The 18,940-nt window shown below is 44.7% G+C and overlaps 6 protein-coding genes across 8 annotated transcripts; 1 reads left to right on the forward strand and 5 right to left on the reverse strand.

Moving 5' to 3' along the window:
- Window positions 1-854: 854 nt before the first annotated feature.
- Window positions 855-5,096, reverse strand: LOC120452200 (histone-lysine N-methyltransferase PR-Set7). The gene is made up of 3 exons (XM_039636320.2): window positions 4,930-5,096; window positions 4,258-4,653; window positions 855-4,193 (listed from the first exon to the last, which is right to left on the reverse strand). The coding sequence occupies exons 2-3, from the start codon at window positions 4,511-4,513 to the stop codon at window positions 2,368-2,370; spliced, it is 2,082 nt and encodes a 693-aa protein (XP_039492254.1). The 5' UTR covers window positions 4,514-4,653; window positions 4,930-5,096; the 3' UTR covers window positions 855-2,367.
- Window positions 5,097-5,569: 473 nt separating this feature from the next.
- LOC120452237 (pro-corazonin) lies at window positions 5,570-6,398 on the reverse strand. Its single transcript, XM_039636362.1, has 2 exons — window positions 6,129-6,398; window positions 5,570-5,920 (listed from the first exon to the last, which is right to left on the reverse strand). The coding sequence occupies exons 1-2, from the start codon at window positions 6,341-6,343 to the stop codon at window positions 5,671-5,673; spliced, it is 465 nt and encodes a 154-aa protein (XP_039492296.1). The 5' UTR covers window positions 6,344-6,398; the 3' UTR covers window positions 5,570-5,670.
- Window positions 6,399-6,975: 577 nt separating this feature from the next.
- On the reverse strand, window positions 6,976-14,344 carry LOC120451540. Of its 2 annotated transcripts, none has more exons than XM_039635321.2 (8): window positions 14,208-14,344; window positions 8,765-8,878; window positions 8,445-8,693; window positions 8,017-8,371; window positions 7,691-7,952; window positions 7,512-7,629; window positions 7,250-7,406; window positions 6,976-7,189 (listed from the first exon to the last, which is right to left on the reverse strand). In XM_039635321.2, exons 1-8 carry the CDS (start codon window positions 14,209-14,211, stop codon window positions 7,051-7,053), a joined length of 1,398 nt encoding a protein of 465 aa, XP_039491255.1. In that variant the 5' UTR covers window positions 14,212-14,344; the 3' UTR covers window positions 6,976-7,050. The 2 variants fall into 2 exon arrangements, with proteins under 2 accessions (XP_039491255.1, XP_039491254.1); XM_039635320.2 differs by lacking the exon at window positions 14,208-14,344 and adding an exon at window positions 10,302-10,852.
- Window positions 11,252-12,259, reverse strand: LOC120451542 (DNA-directed RNA polymerase II subunit RPB9). Its single transcript, XM_039635324.2, has 2 exons — window positions 12,151-12,259; window positions 11,252-12,087 (listed from the first exon to the last, which is right to left on the reverse strand). The coding sequence occupies exon 2, from the start codon at window positions 12,080-12,082 to the stop codon at window positions 11,693-11,695; it is 390 nt and encodes a 129-aa protein (XP_039491258.1). The 5' UTR covers window positions 12,083-12,087; window positions 12,151-12,259; the 3' UTR covers window positions 11,252-11,692.
- LOC120451539 (protein suppressor of hairy wing) lies at window positions 12,651-16,857 on the forward strand. 2 transcript variants are annotated; one of them, XM_039635318.1, is made up of 7 exons: window positions 12,651-12,739; window positions 13,297-14,163; window positions 14,231-14,658; window positions 14,716-14,848; window positions 14,913-15,103; window positions 15,174-15,298; window positions 15,357-16,857. In XM_039635318.1, the coding sequence occupies exons 2-7, from the start codon at window positions 13,312-13,314 to the stop codon at window positions 16,478-16,480; spliced, it is 2,853 nt and encodes a 950-aa protein (XP_039491252.1). In that variant the 5' UTR covers window positions 12,651-12,739; window positions 13,297-13,311; the 3' UTR covers window positions 16,481-16,857. The 2 variants fall into 2 exon arrangements, with proteins under 2 accessions (XP_039491252.1, XP_039491253.1); XM_039635319.2 differs by lacking the exon at window positions 12,651-12,739 and adding an exon at window positions 12,865-12,989.
- Window positions 16,850-18,849, reverse strand: LOC120451541 (TRAF3-interacting protein 1). The gene is made up of 4 exons (XM_039635323.1): window positions 18,715-18,849; window positions 18,530-18,647; window positions 17,897-18,468; window positions 16,850-17,841 (listed from the first exon to the last, which is right to left on the reverse strand). Exons 1-4 carry the CDS (start codon window positions 18,847-18,849, stop codon window positions 16,885-16,887), a joined length of 1,782 nt encoding a protein of 593 aa, XP_039491257.1. The 3' UTR covers window positions 16,850-16,884.
- Window positions 18,850-18,940: the final 91 nt, after the last annotated feature.

An 18,940-nucleotide genomic window follows, 5' to 3' on the forward strand; every position in this document is an offset into this window, starting at 1 on the left:
CTGTTTGCCTGCAATATCTTTATGCGGTCATATCAAATAACTACATAAGATTTATCTTAGATGACCAAAACAAAAGATACAAAATAACAACACAGATTTCAGAAATATGTCCAATGAATTAAAAATCCGCCCTAGTTTAAAAAATGTAAAATTATTAGTTCCATGATGATTTTAGCTTTAGAGAACCCAATCGAAGTCAGTAGCCCAACTGAGGAATATCATTAGTTAATCTGCAGCAAAGCCTAGAAATGCATTCCACTTGCGAACTTCCCCTATTGCATAACCTAAGCATTAAAAATACTCCAAAGCGAATGCGGCCACCACATTGATGAAAACCCAACCCGCCTGATGCGAACTTTTTCTATATTGTGTACTTAACAAGCTGGAGGAGCGGCGAACTAACCAAGCAAACATAGTTAACGTTGTATATGTAATAGGATTTGTTAGTTGATAGAAGAACTCCCGTGCATTCCAAGTGTGTAAATGAGTGTGACTGGTTGCCATGATGATCTCCAGAAAATCGCTGGAAAACGAAACCCGATCCGCTCCAGTTTTTGATTATTGTTTTGTTCGTGTTAATGTGTTTTCATTTATTTATTTTACTTTATGTTACGCACTTTAAGTTGAATGTGTCTGTGTGTGTGTGTGTGTTGCGTGTGTGTCTGAAAATTATAAACAATTATCAACTAAAACTAAGTGTTTGATGTAATCATATGTTTTTAGACTTAAGTGTAAATTACAAATAGATTTTCATTTGTTTTGTTTCATTTTGCTAAGTCAATGAAAAAAAAGGTTAAAACAAGAACATGATTATAGATGGTTGCTGCTTGGTTTAAATAAATGAATTACCTATGTACTAGAACGTATTAAAATATATTTACCATATTGTATAATTAAAAGATATGCGCAGATTAAAATAAACCTATTTGAAAAACAAAATCCTTCAATATATTGGAGCATTCATAAAAATACAGAAATCTGGGTAAAATATGGGACAACACAAATTTGAATTCAGTCGATTAACTAACGATGCCGGATTTTTTTTGGGGCACGGGGGCGAGGTGATTTATCAATTTAATATTTTGTGTGTGTGTACCGATGAGTGTGTGATTGAAACCTGCGTGTAAGTAGAGAGATTATCAGTAAGTCGAAGCACTAGGTGTCCAGCAGTCCACTACTCTCCTGGAGAAGCCTCGTGAGTTAATGAGTGTGGCAATGATTTAAATCAACGATTCTGAGTTTTTGGGGGCAGGTGCGAGGGAGTGTATAGCTCTATGGCAGTAAATAGTACGTAATAGTTAGAAATTACACATGTATCTAATATAAATATCTATATAAATAGTGTACGATCGATTTTTGTCAATGTGAATGCGTGGGTTCATTAACATCATCATCTGTCATCTCTCATCTCTCACTTCTAAATGTTCAACAGTTTTTTCATTTTCGTTCAATTATCTTAAGATGCCTTAATGCTTAAGCGCGTTGTTTTTATTATCATTATTATTATTATCATCTCTCCTTAAATTGTAGCCTTGCTCTAACATAATGAAACGCTAACAAATCCAAAAAGATGCTCATGAGTGTGTGGGGGGCACGGGTGGATCGATCGATCTTTCGATAAAGAGTCTTTGGGGTTGAATCGTAATCGCACAATTTAAAGGCATTTTGCTTTAGGGATCATGGGTCTAATATCAATTTACAATCTGTATAGTCTAGGTCTTTTTGATAAATTTTGTTCTTAATAGGTAATTTCGGTTATTTCACTGACCCAAGAGAAATATTAACTTCATTTGTAACTTATTTTGGTAATGCCAAAGACTGAAATTGACATTAGACATTAGACCTATTTCTGAGGCAAACTTGTTAGAATTTACATTGATTACTCTTCGTCCCTGGCTGGAACCACCCTTGAGTGTGGGTTGTGTGGGTATCGGGTATCGCTATCCGTTATGATATTTTGAACTAACAGTTTATATACTTTTCCTCAAATAAGATCTAAGCTCGGGGATGCCCAGAACCGGTGTCAAATATCTCTGTCCATTCTGATTTAAGTTGCCGGAATTCGTAATGATTGAATTGGTCTTACCAAAAATATAAATGGTTGCAATATTGTTATGGTTTTCGTAATAAAACTTTGTAAATGTATCAAATTCCGGCAACTTATCACATGGAAAGAGGTCTGAAAACAATTTTGCAGTGGTTCAAGGCAAGGCAATCTACGTATAAAAGCTAAGAAAGAGTTCCTCGAGCCAAAAACCAGTTTAGCCCAGGTCTTATTTTAACGATTCTCTGCCCTGAACATGGTAAATAGTCTTCGTTTTAAGGCTGTACCGCATCCCCTTTCGCGAGCTCCTGGAGAGCTCTTCCTCAGAAGGCCAACCAGGGATGGTGCAATAGCGACTCCTTGGATCGGTCCCCGTAGTCGTAGGTCAGCTCCTCGCCCGGCTCGATGTCGTCCTTGGCCAGGAGTACGAGGTGAGGCCGCTGTTTGATAAGTACTACTTTGGTCATTAGGTTACCAGCCCGCGAGTGATTGATAAGGCGCCCCAGCTTGCCGGTGTCCACGGTTGCATCGATGCAGTACTGCTGGGTCTTGTGCTTGAAGTAGTACATATAGCACCCAGCATTCTCGTCCAGCGCATAGCGTTTCTCCCGCTCCGCGGCCTCGCTTATAGAGATGAGATCTCCCACATACTCGACCACAAACTCGTTACGTTTGAAGGGCCGATCGGCGACAACTCCTCTTCCCTTGCCCATGAAGTGGCGTACTTGGAGACCCTCGCAGCGCTCCTCCAGCACTGCTTGCTCCAAGCCCCGCATCCATTCCTCCTTGACGGCCGTCTTAGTCTTGCGCACACTCCTTCGCACAGGGAAGAAGTCGGTCATCTCACGGTTGCCGTTGGTGGCAGCCAAAGGCAGTGGCGGTTGTCCCTTCGTTGGCCCCTTGCTTTTGGTTTTTGATTTCACTGGCGCAGGCTTCAGCATGGCTTTCATGCCTGCTTTATTGCTGTTCGCTGTGGCTGGTGCTTTGTTCTGGTTTTCGCGCTCTTCGGCAGCCTTGAGCAGAGCTCGAACGTCGTCCTCGTCCTCCTCTTCATCATCGTCGTCGTCTAGCACCACGACGATGTCATCCTGCTGCTGCTGCTGTTGTCGTGGCGGTGGTTTCTGTAGCTGTGGCTGTGGCTGGTAAGGCGCTTGTGGCTTTGGCTGGTTCAGTCTTCGGCGCGACTTGCAAGCGGCCACCGCTGCTGTAGTGGCCGGCAGTTTTCGAGGGGATTTGCGTGGCGACAACGGGTCCGTAGATCCGACCTTGCAAATACCTCCAGTTACCTTCAAAGCCGTTTTGATTGGCGAGGGGCAGAGTATGCGATGCGGTGTGGCTGGTTTTCTGCGTCGTGGTTGCCCCGCTGGCGATTCTGTATTGGCGGTGAGTCCGCAGGCCACGCCGCTGTCGCAGGAACTACTGTCATGTTGATCCAAATCGAAGTGCGGCGCGTCCAGCGGCTCCTTTTGTCCATTCAGGCTTACTATTTGATTGAAGCGCCCATTAAGACAGGCGTTTAGCACCGACGGAGGTGATGAGAATACGGCTCCGGCCAGTTCAAAACTCCGATTGATCTTTATGCTGGATGCTTTAGTGGGCGTGCGATCAATGTCCAGGGTCAGTACCGGCTCCTGCAGGAAGATGTTGTCGGTGCTGCTGCTGTGCGTGGAACTATGGCTGTCCCTCAGCGCAGAGCGATGTGTCTGGAAGTCGGCCAGAGAGCCCAGTCCTTCGTGCGGCTCTGCGACCTTTTTGATGTGTGGAATTTCTGGGATCTGTTGAATCTCCTGCATGGCCACCATGTCATGTTGATAGCAGGGCGAATTTGAGGAGGCTCTGGAACTGCCATCGAATAATAGCTCCTCCACCACCTGCTGCAGTTCCTCATCCATAAGTTTTTGTTCTGCCTTGGCATCTACTTCGTCGGCAAAGGGAAGGTTTTCATTTATCTGCTGGTCTGCCAGCTTTAGCACCTCGTCATCAAGTTTAATGTGTCCATTTAGCTCCTCGTCGTCAAGTTTCAGCTCCTGTTCTCCTAGATCCAGCTGCTCTCCTGTGTGTATTGTCTTTTGGAAATCTTTAGCGGCAGCATTGGCTTTGAAAAAGTTCTCAATGGTGCGAGTTTGTGAGCGTGTGGCCAAGGGAACGCCTAAAAAACAAAGGGGTATTTTAGCCACCACAGTTAACCTAAAAAATGCGAGAGGCGCACTCACCTATTGTGCGACCCGCTTTGTTGTCTTTGTTGTGTGCCATCATTGTGGCTTCCGGCAGTTGGCCATTTTGAGTGACCTTCATCAAACGGCAGTCTTTCCGCTTGGGGCTGGCAAAATACTGATCCTCCAGCAGATTTCCCGCCACATTTAGTGGCAGTGCTTGGTCAACAGGAATTCCCGATCCCGAGGAGGCACCACCAGAGGAAGAGGATGTGGTCTCCTTGGCGGGCCGTTGTCGTCTTCGCACCATTATCATTTAAAATGGGTTTGGGCCGCGTGATCGCTGGGTGGGCGGTAGTTACTTGGCTTTTGATTTGGCGTTGGCGCGTTTTTATGGACACGCGTTTTTACCTCTCACACGCACACGCACACGCGGAAAAACCAAACTGCAATTACCTGAGGGCCACCGAAAAACAAACAACAAAATAAACTCAGAACTCATAAAACAATTGCACATTACATGTGTGTTTTTTTTTTCTCCTCTTCCTTCTTCCTCTCCTACTCTCGCTCTCTGCCTTGCACTTTTTTCCTCTTCTCGCCCCTCTTGCGTACAGTTTTCGCCACTGAAAAAACGTCGTCGTTATTGTTGTTGTGCGAAGCGAGCGAAAGAGGAAGAAGACCAAAAGAAGGAAAAAGAAAGAGGGAAAATAATGTGAGTTCCCGCAAATGCACCTCGTTCGGAAAACTGTCGTCATACGCAGCAGCGCATTTTCAATCGGATGCGATCGACTTTATGCATGGCAGCATTTCGATGGCGGGGGAAATTAATTGTTGCACTTTTCCGCAAACTTTTTTGGTTCTTTCTTTTTGCGTCGGTTAGTGTTACCAGATTGCGCATCTGCTTTCACCCCTAGTATACGCAGCCTCATTTCATTTATACCAAATTCGGTATATTTTTTTTAGCATGTTTTCAGTCAGTGCTGGAAAGTACTAAATTAAAAAAGATTTGAAATGGAAAATTTATTTGGCAAGGCTTATAATAATATTTATTGTAAATCAACAAATTTATAGAGCATATACTTGTGTAGCTTTTATTAAATATTATAAAGTACATTTTTGCTAATTTTCATCTTAAAGTACGAATGGAACCTGAAACTTTTCAACTTAAACTCAAATCAGTCAACCTTCTTTTATAAAACTAATTTTAAATTATTTAAAATGTAATGAAATGAAATAAATAAATATTAAAAAAGGTTAGAAAGGATTATTTAATAATAATTAAATACCATATTCGTTGCTTTTATCTATACAATCAAAATACTGATTTCGGAAATTAAAAGAGGTAGTTTAGTAATTCATAAAAATCCTCTGATTTATTAATCATTTAAAACAATTTTTTTTACATTTTTGTAGCATTTTTTGCTAGTTTAACAATAGGTTTCATATCAAATGGCCACCTCGAATGGATCGTGGCTAATGTTTTCCAAACACATTGGGCTCAGCCGAAGCTCCTCCAGCGGCACTCAGCTCCTCGAGAAGTTCATTCGACTGGCGATGTCTGTTCGGCACATTGGCACTGGAGTACAAAGGATTCTCGTTGTTTATGTTGCCAAGTCTGGGATGGGCGCTGCTCTCGGGATCCGGATCCACTCGGTTGGCATTAAAGTCCGATCCTAGGACACAGTTTCTGGCAATCAGGGAACGCTGGAGCTGCGACAGACAACTGGGGGAGGATTTTGAAATATTGCTTTATTATTTTCATCCTTTGGAAATATTTATTAAAAAGCTCTTTTTTAAGAAATTAGTAATTTATTTATTATTAATATTTATTATATTTTTCATATTTTAATTTAATGGTTTTGTGTAAGATGCAATTGATTTAAAAAGCGTATTATGTGACAGTTTTGAGTTACTCTTTCGACCAAACTTACCGCTCCAGTCTGCGATCGCCGCTCCAATCCTGCAGATCGTAGAGATCCGAGAGTCCCAGCTCGCTGCCCCGATGGAGGTGACCGGTGGTCAGGAGGGGTGGTGCGGCGTTGAAGGACCTCTTGCCGTTGGTCCATCCCCGGGAGTATTGGAAGGTCTGGCCCATGCACATGGACAGCGTGAAGAGGAAGAGTGGCAGCAGCAGGAGGCGCAACATGTTTCCGCAGAAGTTAGTCCTGTTCGCAGGACACTCGACTAGTTGCTTTCGCGTTCGAACCACAATTGCGTCTGAAGTATTGATGCTCCTCGCCGGGCTTTTATATCGATGGATGCCACAGGATGCGCGGTTTGTCTGCCGTCAGAATCCTTGCTTCAATGCCCTCCAGAAACACACACTTACCCAGATTAACCGGGGATTATTAGCACCCAATTGTTTCAAGCTAGCAGTAAGCGCCCACATGTGACCACGCCCCCAGCACCCACCACCGCCCCTTCTCGGGACAGCTGGCTGCTCAAACTGAATGCATTTGCTGATTGGAAAACTACCACTTTTCCCGGGCAAAATCAGAAAGTGGGTGGCACAAGCCAAAGGCTTAAAATAAAATGCTTGAGCCGAAAAAGTAATTTTCTCGCCCGGCCGAAGGGAGTAAAGTGTGCAAATTGGAGTTGGATCACCTCAGGCAAATGGATTTGCAGATGGACTGGCCAAAAATAGCATTTTCCAGGGCAAAGCTTAAGAGTTTAATTAAGTTACATTTTAATATGCTTAATATCTTCGGCAAATGCAAGCTAAAGTATACACAATGATAGACTCGTTGGGAATATAAAACACAAAATATACAAATTGTCTATAAATATACAAAAATATACAATTTATATTATAAATATCAAAAATATATATAACATTCACTGGCATCCAGTACGTTACAGACTAGTTATTTCGCTATCAGGCACAACATTTGCCCGATTTCCTCCATTTGCTCCATTTGCTCCATTTTGCTCCAGTTCCACGACACTCTTTTCCTCGTTGGCCTTTCGTCGTCGCAAAAGGAAATAACACACACTGTAATTAAACAAAATAATTACTACTATGGCATAATAAAATGATGATATAAGTACGTACACGAAGACCAGGACATTGGGAATATAGAAGATTTCGCCAAAGAGCCAAATGGCTCCTGGGAATGAATCCACAGTGCTCTTGTAGATCTCACTGAAGATGGGCGGGAAGATGAACTGGGCCACTGGCTCACTGATGCCAAAGATGGAGTACATCTTGCCTGCGGAGGAGTAATGCATTTAAATAAACTCGAAGTCACTTTAATATAGTATTGCTAGTGATAGAAATCACTAAAATTGTTTATATAATTGTTATATAAACTTACTCAGCTCATCGCCAGCTACAATGCTCGAGCCGATGGTCTTGATGGCAATCACTCGCAGACTGACGAACATGTCCACCACTCCAGCCACGTAGAATGAGGAGGTGCTGCTGGAGAAGGCCTGCACGAATCCCAAATCTATAACACTGCCATCCAAATGCAAATGCAATTTAGGTACTTACGAAAAGAACGCGCGAGCAGACGATAGACAGAGCGGAGAGCATGCCGATCATGGAGTCGGAAACCTTGAGGAGCTTGCTCAAAATGGCGGTGCCAATGAAGGTGCCCACCAGTGCAGCACCGCTGGACAGGGTGAGGTAGATACTGAAGTCGTTGCCGTTCCAGGCGAGCTTCTTCAGCGTGAATCGATACCAATAGTCGTTCTCCCCGGAAGTGGGGCCCACGGTGAGGAAGTAGGCGCACAGCAGCAGGATCAGCAGCATCCTGCAGATGTAGAAACACTTGAATTTGTTATCCATGCGAAGTGGTTACCCGTCTGGCTGCTCACCTGCCGTTGTTGGGTCGCTTGACCAGCGGGAAGCGGATGCAGTCCAGCACCAGGCTGGGATCGAAGAGCTCCTTCAAGAGGGAACGTTTCGGGGGCACCGCCTCCACCTTGGGCTCCATGTGGGGCGTCAGCTGGAAGTTGACGTTCTTGTTGCCCTGCAGCTCCTCCAAGTTGGTGGTCTCGTAGGCCATATTATCCGCACCCTGCTGTTTGGGCGGCAGGGTGGTGGGCAGTGGTGGTGGCTCATTCGCTGTGGTGCTGGTAGTGGGCGAGGGCGTGGACTTCACCTCCTTTATGAAGAAAATGATGTAGAATATTGCAATCAGCTGGAAGACAATGGCTGAGGCAAAGGACCCTGTCAGAAAAGAATACATTTTCATTAATATTACTTTACTATCACTTTTCAGGCAGTTTCTACTTCTACTCACATGTGTAGCCCAAAGTGGTGAAGAGAAGTCCACTAATCGGCTGTCCTATGAAGGGAACTCCTGTGACGAACATGGCAAAGATGCCGAAGCGGAACACACGATCCTCCTCCGGCGTGGCTATGGTAATGTAGCTATAGATTGCCATCAGGCAAAAGGTCAGTCCTCCAAAGAGTGCTGGAACTATGGCCTCGCAGTAGGCACCAAACTCCATGGGCAGCGATTCGAAGAAAATCGATGAGATAATCTGACCTAAGATGCACAGTTTTTCAATTAATATGATGCTTTGGTATTTGGTTATATTATGTTCTAATACTACTTACATGTGAAAGATAATGCCTCTCCGATAATTGGCATTATCATGCAGGGCTTTCGTTTGTTGTACCGATCTGCCCATCCGCCAGCAAAAAGCAGCACAATCAGGGGGAAAATGGCAGCTGCGAAAAAAATGGTTAAATATTATTTTGTTTAGTAATGCTAATTTAGCTTAGCATGCAGAACTGGTACTGTCGTTCAACGAAAATAACTCGTTCTTGAAAATAAGCTGTTTAGTAACATTTGTACTTATCAATTTAACTCACAGTTGACATTAACTATTCTTTCCTATATGATATGATGTTAACCATAGATACATAGATAGATACATAGATAGATAAATAGATAGATAGATAAATTTTCATTGTTAAATACAACATTTGCTAACCAAATGCTTGACATGTGAATTAGAAGTACTCATCTTTACTATAAGAATTTATTGTATAAAAACAAACAAGTTTTTCTTTAAATATCAGCTTTCAAATCCTATAGTTTTTTATCTAAAATTCCGAAATCGTCTCGAGTATTGAGATTCGTTGAAGATGATTTAGGTGTTTGCCATTATGGGATCATATTTTATTGAAACTTGTTATCACCGTGAATTTAAAGCAGTGTAAAACAATAAACGCCTTTGATATGTATACAAAAGCTTTTTCGCATTGAGTCTATGACACGACACTCTGATCATTTAAAGCCTCAATTATCGATCTCTGATGCAATGCATCTTAATGAACCTCTAGAGTTATTAAACAAGAAGATGTTCTCTGCCGCAGAGAACCGGAATTCCGCGTAGCTCTATGTAAATGACATTTTCGGATGGCGTTTATTCTAAATTTGGAATGTAAGGTATTATCTATGGCGCGAACGAAATGCCATTGACAATGGCAGTGAACCCACGAAAGTCACTCGAGTAACACATCGATGTAAGGAACAGGTTTCTTTCCAAGCGCTTACGATTACGATTACGAGGTATCCACTAGGCTAAGGCCTTTTGAAAGCGGCTCTAAATTAATCACCTAGCGATTTGATGGGGGAACTTTTGTTAGCACCATCAGAAGACAGAAGGCGAAAGAGAACTCATGAGCGAATCAATTAAAGAAGGTAATTAGATGTTCGGATAACCGCTAATTTCCGACGACATCCATCAAAAGACATGGATTCCTTAAACGAAATGTGCACTCGAAGAAAATGTGTTCCCTAAACCATAATTATTATTATGTTTTATTTTGATTTTACGAAGGTTCTCTAGAATGTTTCCCAATCTGAATGATTTTCAATAGTAAAGCACATGTGCAGTTAACAAATCACTTGATAACATTATTTTTCTCGGTGTACCTAAACCATGCGAGGGGCAGAAGAGATTTAAAATGCAGAGGAGTCGAGATGTGAAAAGAATTCGACTTTAATTTAAGCACAAACCTGAAATATAAGCAATGCTAATGCCAAACCCCAAATCTCGCCCAAAAATCAAAACCAAAACCAATACGTCGTATACTTAATGAACGACTCGTGTTATGTGTATGATATATGTTCGACTTCTCTCACCCATGGGAGCTCGCTTCCCAGAGACATCGGCCGCTAGGATCTGCGCCTCCAGTTCCGCCTTGCACACCGTGTAGTTGAATCCACTGGCTCCAATCACCAGGCCGGCGAGATCCGGAGTGGCGCCCTGAGTGGTGTTCTCGAAGTCGAAGTCATCGCACTCGATGCCCAGCTCCGATTTGTCCAGCATCGTGTCGCAGACCACCTTGTTGTAGCCCAGATTCACGCGACACGCCTTGTCCAGTGGGAAGTTCTGCATGGCCACCGCATTGAACACGGAGGCCATGAAGTAGAAAAAGAAGAAGGGCTCGATGACCAGATAGTGGCGATAGCGCCACAGTTTCTGGAAATAGTTGAGCTTCGGCTCCGCAGCTGCATCTGCTGCTCCGTTGCCATTTCCAGTCGGATCCGCCGACGACCTTGGCTTTGCCATTTTATAGCACTAACTTGCTGAATTCCTCGATTCCACAAAACTCTTATTTCAATACGATTCGGCTGGGTCGGCTGCTTGCTCTAGCACATCTCAGCGATTTGATCAACACGTCGCGCCAAGTTCTAAGCTCAGACTAAACTAAGCGACGATTCCGGAGATCGGGCCAAGTCAGGTCTACTGAAATGGGCAGTCGCTTGATACGCACAAGAAACTTGTTCAATCATTTCTTCGCTGCTTTCGGCTCTTTTTTTTATGTAGTTTGTTTGTTGTCAGCTTCGATTAGAGCAGAACAATGATAAATATGAAGAATTGTCACCAGGTCGCGATCTGTGGAATTCGCACATGCCTCGGCAAGGTTCGTTTCGCGCTCACTTACATTTACAGATCGAAAGTTATAGTACATAACAACTGAACATATATGTTGTAGGAATTTCAACACAAGCGGACTTTCTTGATTAACTGCATAACTATAAAATCAGGTTTCAAAGTTTATGTTGCCTAAATATGCGGCTTAACCTGCTTAACATTCTGTGAGCTTTATTTTTCATAAATCACTTCTCATTTTTGCAACAAAAAGATTGGTTTTGTTCTAAACTGAATATATGCATGTGCAAAACTTATACATTTTTATAGGCTAACTTGGAAACTAATATTTATTAAAGTTTGGACAGCACAAGATGCAACAGTTTCGGCGCAATGAATTTATATATTTATTTTTAAGCCTGAGCTATGAAAATTAATGGTGACTTACATTTGTACAAATCAAATATAGGTCCCTCACAATCATTGATTTCTTTACAGTGTGGATTTTATATCATCAGGCGGAAATCGAGAATGGAGCTGCACGTGGGATGTTTTTGCGGCATAGCCAAGGTGAAATTATGAACTTGCGATTGCAAAGTGCCATTACATTGGTTCGTTTACTTAGGACTACGATTACGGGGCGATGGGTCATCTGTTTCTACTCCGTCCATCGGTGGGTGCAGTTCTGGTTGGTGCACACGTAGTACAGTCGCATCTCCTCTTCGGCGCGACGGGTCTGCGCCTGGAAGAAGACCGCCTCCCGGTGGGAGCATTTGGGGCAGGCGTGATCTTCCGTTCGCGGCAGCGTGGGATCGGAGATCACGTCGGGCACAATGTGGGTCAGCTCATCGATTTCGTGCATAATCTTGTTGACGTAGATGCAGTTGGAGTCCGCCTCCTGCTTGTAATCGCAGTTCCGGCAGGCGTAGAGCAGGATTTTGTTCTCCTTGTCCTCCTTGGGGTACAGCATGTTGTTGCACTCCTGGCAGAAACGAATGCCCACGAATCCCGGCCCCTCCGTGTGTGCGGCGTCAAAGGCAGTCGTCATGGTGGCTATTGGTTTATATTTTGTTTCTAGTTAATTGCAGTTTATGAGTAAATCCGGCTTTTATTTACCTTTTTATTCTTGCAGTTGGCGAAAGTGTGACCGTGGCAAGGCGGCTTAAATATACCAAGAGACTCCGCAAGATATACCGCATCAACATACTAACCTTTAACCCATTTGAGCACTGCTTTATTTATTTATTCTTATTTATTTTGTATCATTTTTTTATGTTTTTTGTTTGGACTCCCGTTTTGTGGCCATAATACTACTAATCAAATGAAACGTTAATTTGTATCTTTTACTTTGGTTAATTACGTTTCGCATACAATTTCGAACCTAATAATTGGTTTACGATCACTTGCAGCGGTGGTCGTTTTACTGAAGTAAGCAGATATTTAATTGCATCAGGTCTTTGGTATTCAAAACAGATAAAAATTGTAATTAACAAGACGGGTATAAGTTATTTATTTTTAATTTATCATAGAGTTATTACAAATGAACAAGCCAGAGACTCCAGGCGGTATGTTTAGATTATATTTGTAAAGTATTTATATTTAGTTAAGTTTTCGTGCAGTGGTATTTTCCAACCTTCAGCCGACGGTCACACTGCATTTTCATACACAAACGCTTGTCGTGTTGGAATTTAAAGCATAAAATTAGGTAAATTGTGATTTATTATCGGCGCTGCGGCCAAAATCCTGTAAGGAACACCTCGCGTTTTGTAAGGAAATGTTTGTGAAACGAATTAGTTAGCCAGTGACTTGATAACTTGACTTTCTTTATCGCCGATGGCAGCAACTTTCTTTCGTTGCGGAGCAGAAAAGTGCACTTATAATCAGCAAAAAAAAACTAATTAAAACCGAGGAGGATCGTCCTTCGCCGGCACAAAATCACATTTAATATTTGAAAAGTATGCTACGAATTTCCGAGTGTATTAGAATTATTTGCTACCCCTTTGAAACACAATTTTATTTAAGAAGAAAACTTGTTGCGTTTTCTGTGCGTCAGGCGCTGGTAGTGTTGTCTCGCTCACACCAAGGCCGATCGATCATAAAGATCGAACTCAGCGACGCCATTTTTTCTTAGCTGCTTTTGGGCGTGTGTTGGTGACGCTGGCAAAATGTGATGTTCAATAAATCACGTGCCTAAAAGTAGACTAAGGCGGGCAGCAGTGATCCTGATCCTGAATTATCACTCCAATCCGATCTCAATTGCAGGCTGGTATAACCAACATGAGTGCCTCCAAGGAGGGCAAGGACAAGAAGGGCAAGCTGTTGGGTGTGGAGAACATTTCGCCGCCCAAGGATAAGCGTCCGAGCACCAGGATGAAGCTATTAAATGACGTGGGAGCTGGTGAGGATGCCGAGGCAACCACCACCACATCACGAACGCCCTCTAACAAGCAGGAAAAGCGTGGCATTGTCGCTGGATCGCGCATCAAAATACTCAATGAAGAAATACTGGGCACTCCGAAAGCTGATAAACGGGGCGCCACCAAGAGCACAGCTCCGACTGCCTCCACAGTGAAGATTCTAAATGAAAAGAAGACCCCCAGTGCCACCGTGACAGCCGTGGAAACGGCCAAGATCAAGACGTCTCCCAGTAAAAGAAAGAAAATGGAACACTATGTACTTCAGGCTGTGAAATCAGAAAATACCAAGGCGGACACCACGGTCACCGTAGTCACCGAGGAAGATGAGACCATTGATTTTATTCTAGCAGATGATGAGGAAGTGGTGCCGGGCAGAATTGAGAACAACAACGGCCAGGAGATCGTTGTCACCGAGGATGACGAGGATATAGGCGAGGATGGGGATGAGGACGGTGAAGATTCATCGGGAAAGGGCAACTCTAGCCAGACGAAGATCAAGGAGATCGTGGAGCACGTGTGCGGCAAGTGCTACAAGACCTTCCGTCGGGTTCAGAGTCTGAAAAAGCATCTGGAGTTCTGTCGCTATGACAGCGGTTATCATCTGCGCAAGGCCGACATGCTTAAGAACCTGGAGAAGATCGAGAAGGATGCCGTAGTGATGGAGAAAAAGGACATCTGCTTCTGCTGCAGCGAAAGTTACGACACCTTCCATGTAAGTCATAAAAATTGATACGTAGAGAAGTCAGCTTAACTTACGCATACCACAATGTTCTTTTCAGCTGGGTCACATTAACTGTCCCGACTGCCCCAAGTCGTTCAAGACACAGACCAGTTACGAACGCCACATATTCATCACTCACTCCGAGTTCAGCGATTTTCCTTGCTCCATTTGCAACGCCAATTTGCGTAGCGAGGCTTTGTTGGCGCTCCACGAGGAACAGCACAAGTCACGCGGCAAGCCGTATGCATGCAAGATCTGCGGCAAGGACTTCACCCGCTCCTACCACTTGAAGCGCCACCAGAAGTACTCATCGTGCTCATCGAACGAGACCGATACGATGAGCTGCAAGGTGTGCGATCGCGTCTTTTATCGGCTGGACAATCTGCGATCGCATTTGAAGCAGCATTTGGGCACACAGGTGGTGAAGAAGCCGGAGTACATGTGCCACACGTGCAAGAATTGTTTCTACAGCCTGTCCACGCTAAAGTAGGTTTTCAACTTGATTTTTAAACACATGATGTAATGATTGGCATATTTCCACAGCATCCACATACGCACTCATACGGGTGAGAAACCATTCGACTGCGATCTTTGCGACAAGAAGTTCTCTGCATTGGTGGCCCTTAAGAAGCATCGACGCTATCACACTGGCGAAAAACCGTACAGTTGCACTGTGGTTAGTCTTAGAATTTTCTTACCCTAAAATTTACATATTGTAGCGGTCTCCTTTTTCCTTTTAGTGCAACCAAGCATTTGCCGTGAAGGAAGTGCTCAATCGGCACATGAAGCGTCACACTGGAGAGCGTCCGCACAAGTGCGATGAATGCGGCAAGAGTTTTATCCAGGCCACTCAGCTGCGCACCCATTCCAAAACCCATATTCGTCCCTTTGCCTGCGATCAGTGCGATGAAAAATTCAAAACAGAGAAACAGTAAGCTGTCAAAAATGCCTTTTTTTTATTTCGCAAAGCCTTGCTTACTTATCGCAATATTATTCCGCAGACTTGAGCGCCATGTGAAGACCCATTCTCGCACAAAACGCCCCGTCTTCTCCTGCGCCGAATGCAAGCGTAATTTCCGCACCCCAGCATTGCTCAAGGAGCACATGGACGAGGGAAAGCACAGCCGTAAGTCGAAATTGACTAGCAATAATCTAGGCTTTAATCCTACTTCTACCCTCTATAGCACAACAACAACGGGCATCAAAGCGCTCGTCCACCAAACTTATGGAACGCACGGATTGCGCCATTTGCGATAAGAACTTTGACAGCAGCGATACCCTGCGACGGCACATACGCACCGTGCACGAATGCGATCCGGATGACATTTTCGGTGTTGAGCCACAGACATCAAAGCGTGCAAAGAAGGACATCGAATCGGAGGAGGTTGTACCAGTGGCGTTGAACTCTTCGGCGGGCTCGTTAATTTCCAGCCAAACGGATGGCAATGGCGTTGTGGTGCGTGAATTCCTGGTGGACGAAGCCGATGGCGAGGCCCAGACCATTACCCTAGAAAACGAGACATACACAATTCTGCCCTTGGACGGGGCCATCGAGGGAGAGCAGCTGACGGATGAGGCTGCGGTTAAACCTGAGACCAAAAAGGAGGAGACGCAGGTCTCGCCGGTGGTCAAGAAGGAGCAGCGTAAATCCCTGGCCGCCAGTCTGGCCGCTGCTATTGCCGATAATCTGGAAGAAGCGTCGAGCGAGGATGACTTCAGTGGCGAAATCCTAACGGAGGAGGACATAAAGCTCAAAGAGAACGTGGGTAAACTTATTGACATGCTAGTGGATCCCCCGATCTTGAAGAAATACGGCTGGCCCAATGCCCCCGAGGAGACGGTGCTCTGCAAAGTGATCGAGAACTGTGGCCACGATCTGACTAAAGGTGGCGAAAACTATGCTGAGCTTGACTACGGTAGCCGCATGCGAGAGTATTGCAAACTGCTCTTTACCGTGGTCATTCACAACGATTCCATCAAGTCGCTGCTCAATAATTTCCCCATTGACGATGTCATCGAGTATGTACTGGGAGATGAGGACCAGGAGGAAGGGGGTTTGGGCAATGACAATGATGACAACGAGTCAAATTCCGATTATGAAGATGATGATGCGGAGTCGGACACAGGCGCATCTAAAAAAAAGGAAATTAGAGAGAAACGTGACAAAAAGGAAGTTTCGGCCAAATCCGAGAAGAAGATCATAGCGAAGGCTGTGGATAAGGATAACTCAGAAGAGACTAAAAAGGAAGTGGTCACAGAAAATAAGAAAAAATCGATCCCATTGGAAGCCGAAAAAGAGAAGGTTTGATTTTTCTGCCTTCGATGCATGCGTACTATTACCGCACAAAAACAGAATTCTAGAAATCTAGAAGTTAAGAGCGGCTTATGATCGCTGATGATTTTTACAAAACTTGTATTCTTAAGATCGTTGGTTTCGGTTCAAGCACCAAGTGACCTTAGAAGAAAAACTTACCGTCTGTTGTTAGGTTGTTCGTTTAAATATTCAGACCTACTTACGCATTAACAAATGACCCAAAAACAAACAAAACCAACATATTGCATATCAAAGATATTTTGATATTATTATATAAATTTTATATATTTTTTGATTGAATGATGTTACCAAGCAATATATGCATTGCTATTTTTATAGAACTCTTATTAAATATTAAATCTAAAAACTCATTATATGCTGTTATTGATATTTATTGCTTACTGTTCCATCATCAACTTCTGAATACGGGCGTTGTTTAGCAAGATCTTGTGGCGACTCTCGTCGATGAGCTCCCGGTACTCAGCAATGCTGGCTTGGATTTGCTGCAGCTGATGCTTAAGGGGCTCCGTGGCAGAGGCAGTGAGACTCTGCTCCCTTTTCAGTTCCGTGGAGGCCTGGTTGTAGGTGTCGCGCCACATCGTCAGCTCCAGCTGCATTGCATCAAAGTCCTCGGGTATACAGTCCAGTAGTTTTCCCAGCGGCCCAATTGACTTTGTGAGCTTTTGGACTACGTCGCAGACGTCGTTCACCTGGCGGGCAGATGTTTGTCGACCTGCCTGTGCTTGTGGTGGCTCCACTTCGGCGCTTTGATTAACCAGCTCCTTTTGCGTTTCCAAGATCTGCTGCACCAATCGTCCCTGGGCATCGAGCTGTCCCTCCAATGCTGCTTCCTCGCCGCCACCTTCGACGATGTCATGGGAGGCAGAGTCTTCTATGATCACCAGGTTCTCGCCGTCATCGTCCAAGTCGCCAAAGGTTTCGAGCTTCACATTTATGCCAGACATTTTGATCTGATCGTTGGGCTGCAAAACGATCTCCACATTGCGACGCCGTGGAGCACCGGGACGTGCGGAGGCGGGTCGAGCGGATGGAGGTCTAAGTGAGGTTCTGGGCCGTTGATTCGCTTCCTTGGAGTTCTCCCTTGAGAGCGGAACCTCCTGCTTCACTTCGCTGCTGTTGGTCTCCGGTGGAGAACTATTTTCTGACGGCTGCACTGGGTTCACTGGCTGGGATGGGCTCTCGTTGGGAGCAGGACTAGGCTCCGGTTGCCTATGACTGCCACTGGAACGGCGACTCTTGCTGGAGGATTTGCGACTCTCAGGCTCGGCTGGTGGAGCCGGTGGAGATTCCTGGACAGGTCCCACCACTGCCTCCTTCTCTTGTAATGGCGTAACCTACTTGGGTATGTGGATTACTAATGGATTTGTATTTTATGCCAAAGTAACTTACCGTTTCCGACTCCGGCTTACTTGGAGCACTTTCGGTAGCAGGAGGCTTGGAGGAGGCTGCTCCTTCCACTGGCGACATAGACAGACTGGGATGATCGCTCTCGATTGAAGGCTGCAGCTTGGCTTTCGTCTTTGGCTTGACAGGCGAAGGACTCTTTTGCTTGGAGTTTTGCCGACTTAGCTTGGTGTCCTCCTTGGGCGCCTTGGACTTCTTCTGGGATGCCTTATCCTTCTCGCTGGGGGGAGTGGATCGGGACGCCTGTTCGTTGGCCTTGCGCAGTTTCTGCTCTTGAGGCGATATGCGCTTCTCCTTGCGTCGCTTTGGATCCTCGTCTTTGCCGTCGGGTGAGGGATTCTTGCTGGGATTTTTAGTTTCCTTCGGTGGTTTGGAAAGAGTCAGTGGAGTTTTGCAGTGGGAAATCACCACCTGGTCCACAATGCTGTCCCACTCCTTCTCCCACTTCCTTTCCGCCAAACTGGCCATGGCCTGGAGCAGCTCATTGGTGAGCTCCGGTTCCTGGCCAGCAACTATTTTTGAAGTGCGCACCTTGAGATCCAGTTTAGTTGTTAGTTCTGGGAAAGCAAACACCTTGTATTTCATTCGGAAAACCAAAACCTTGTAAACCAAACTCACTAATTGCATCGATCATCTTTTGCAGGAATCGCACCTTATCCTCCCGACTGGTTATGTTCTCGAACATCTGCTCCTCCGGCGTATACAGTTCATCGAACTTGCCAGTTTGCTTGATAAACTGTCCACAAAAAAGAGCTCAACTTTCGTTTTCTTTATTTTGGAGGAGGCAATGTTCCACCACTTACGTTACTGAATACATCCATTAGAAATCGGAATGGCGGCTTCTTCAACAGCTTCTCCGTGAGAGGTGGCTTCTTGACGTACTTGCCCAAAACCTTTTGGGTCTCCAAGATGATGGCATCCAGATCTTTCTCCGACATGTTTGCTCAGCTTTCTCAATTGAAATGTGGTTAACTATCCAGGCGGTTTCTTTGTTTGGCCCGGCTGCGTTGTCCTGGCAACCAAACAGGT

Source organism: Drosophila santomea, chromosome 3R (assembly GCF_016746245.2).
Source record: "Drosophila santomea strain STO CAGO 1482 chromosome 3R, Prin_Dsan_1.1, whole genome shotgun sequence".
Taxonomy (NCBI): Eukaryota; Metazoa; Arthropoda; class Insecta; order Diptera; family Drosophilidae; genus Drosophila; species Drosophila santomea.

Bases quoted from the DNA above. Each gene is read 5' to 3' on its own strand.
- LOC120452200 (XM_039636320.2), bottom strand. From the start codon at position 4,513: ATGATAATGGTGCGAAGACGACAACGGCCCGCCAAGGAGACCACATCC. The intron at 4,194-4,257 runs GTGAGTGCGCCT...TTTGTTTTTTAG, and splicing joins CAAAGCGGGTCGCACAATAG to GCGTTCCCTTGGCCACACGC.
- LOC120451541 (XM_039635323.1), bottom strand. From the start codon at position 18,849: ATGTCGGAGAAAGATCTGGATGCCATCATCTTGGAGACCCAAAAGGTT. The intron at 18,648-18,714 runs GTAAGTGGTGGA...TTTTGTGGACAG, and splicing joins TAATGGATGTATTCAGTAAC to TTTATCAAGCAAACTGGCAA. The intron at 17,842-17,896 runs GTAAGTTACTTT...ATACCCAAGTAG, and splicing joins GTAAGCCGGAGTCGGAAACG to GTTACGCCATTACAAGAGAA.
- LOC120452237 (XM_039636362.1), bottom strand. From the start codon at position 6,343: ATGTTGCGCCTCCTGCTGCTGCCACTCTTCCTCTTCACGCTGTCCATG. The intron at 5,921-6,128 runs GTAAGTTTGGTC...ATCCTCCCCCAG, and splicing joins GGCGATCGCAGACTGGAGCG to TTGTCTGTCGCAGCTCCAGC.
- LOC120451542 (XM_039635324.2), bottom strand. From the start codon at position 12,082: ATGACGACTGCCTTTGACGCCGCACACACGGAGGGGCCGGGATTCGTG.
- LOC120451540 (XM_039635320.2), bottom strand. From the start codon at position 10,731: ATGGCAAAGCCAAGGTCGTCGGCGGATCCGACTGGAAATGGCAACGGA. The intron at 8,879-10,301 runs GTGAGAGAAGTC...TTTTTTTCGCAG, and splicing joins TGGGAAGCGAGCTCCCATGG to CTGCCATTTTCCCCCTGATT. The intron at 7,407-7,511 runs GTAAGTTTATAT...ACTCCTCCGCAG, and splicing joins TGTAGCTGGCGATGAGCTGA to GCAAGATGTACTCCATCTTT.
- LOC120451539 (XM_039635318.1), top strand. From the start codon at position 13,312: ATGAGTGCCTCCAAGGAGGGCAAGGACAAGAAGGGCAAGCTGTTGGGT. The intron at 14,659-14,715 runs GTAGGTTTTCAA...ATATTTCCACAG, and splicing joins TACAGCCTGTCCACGCTAAA to CATCCACATACGCACTCATA. The intron at 15,104-15,173 runs GTAAGCTGTCAA...ATTATTCCGCAG, and splicing joins AAATTCAAAACAGAGAAACA to ACTTGAGCGCCATGTGAAGA.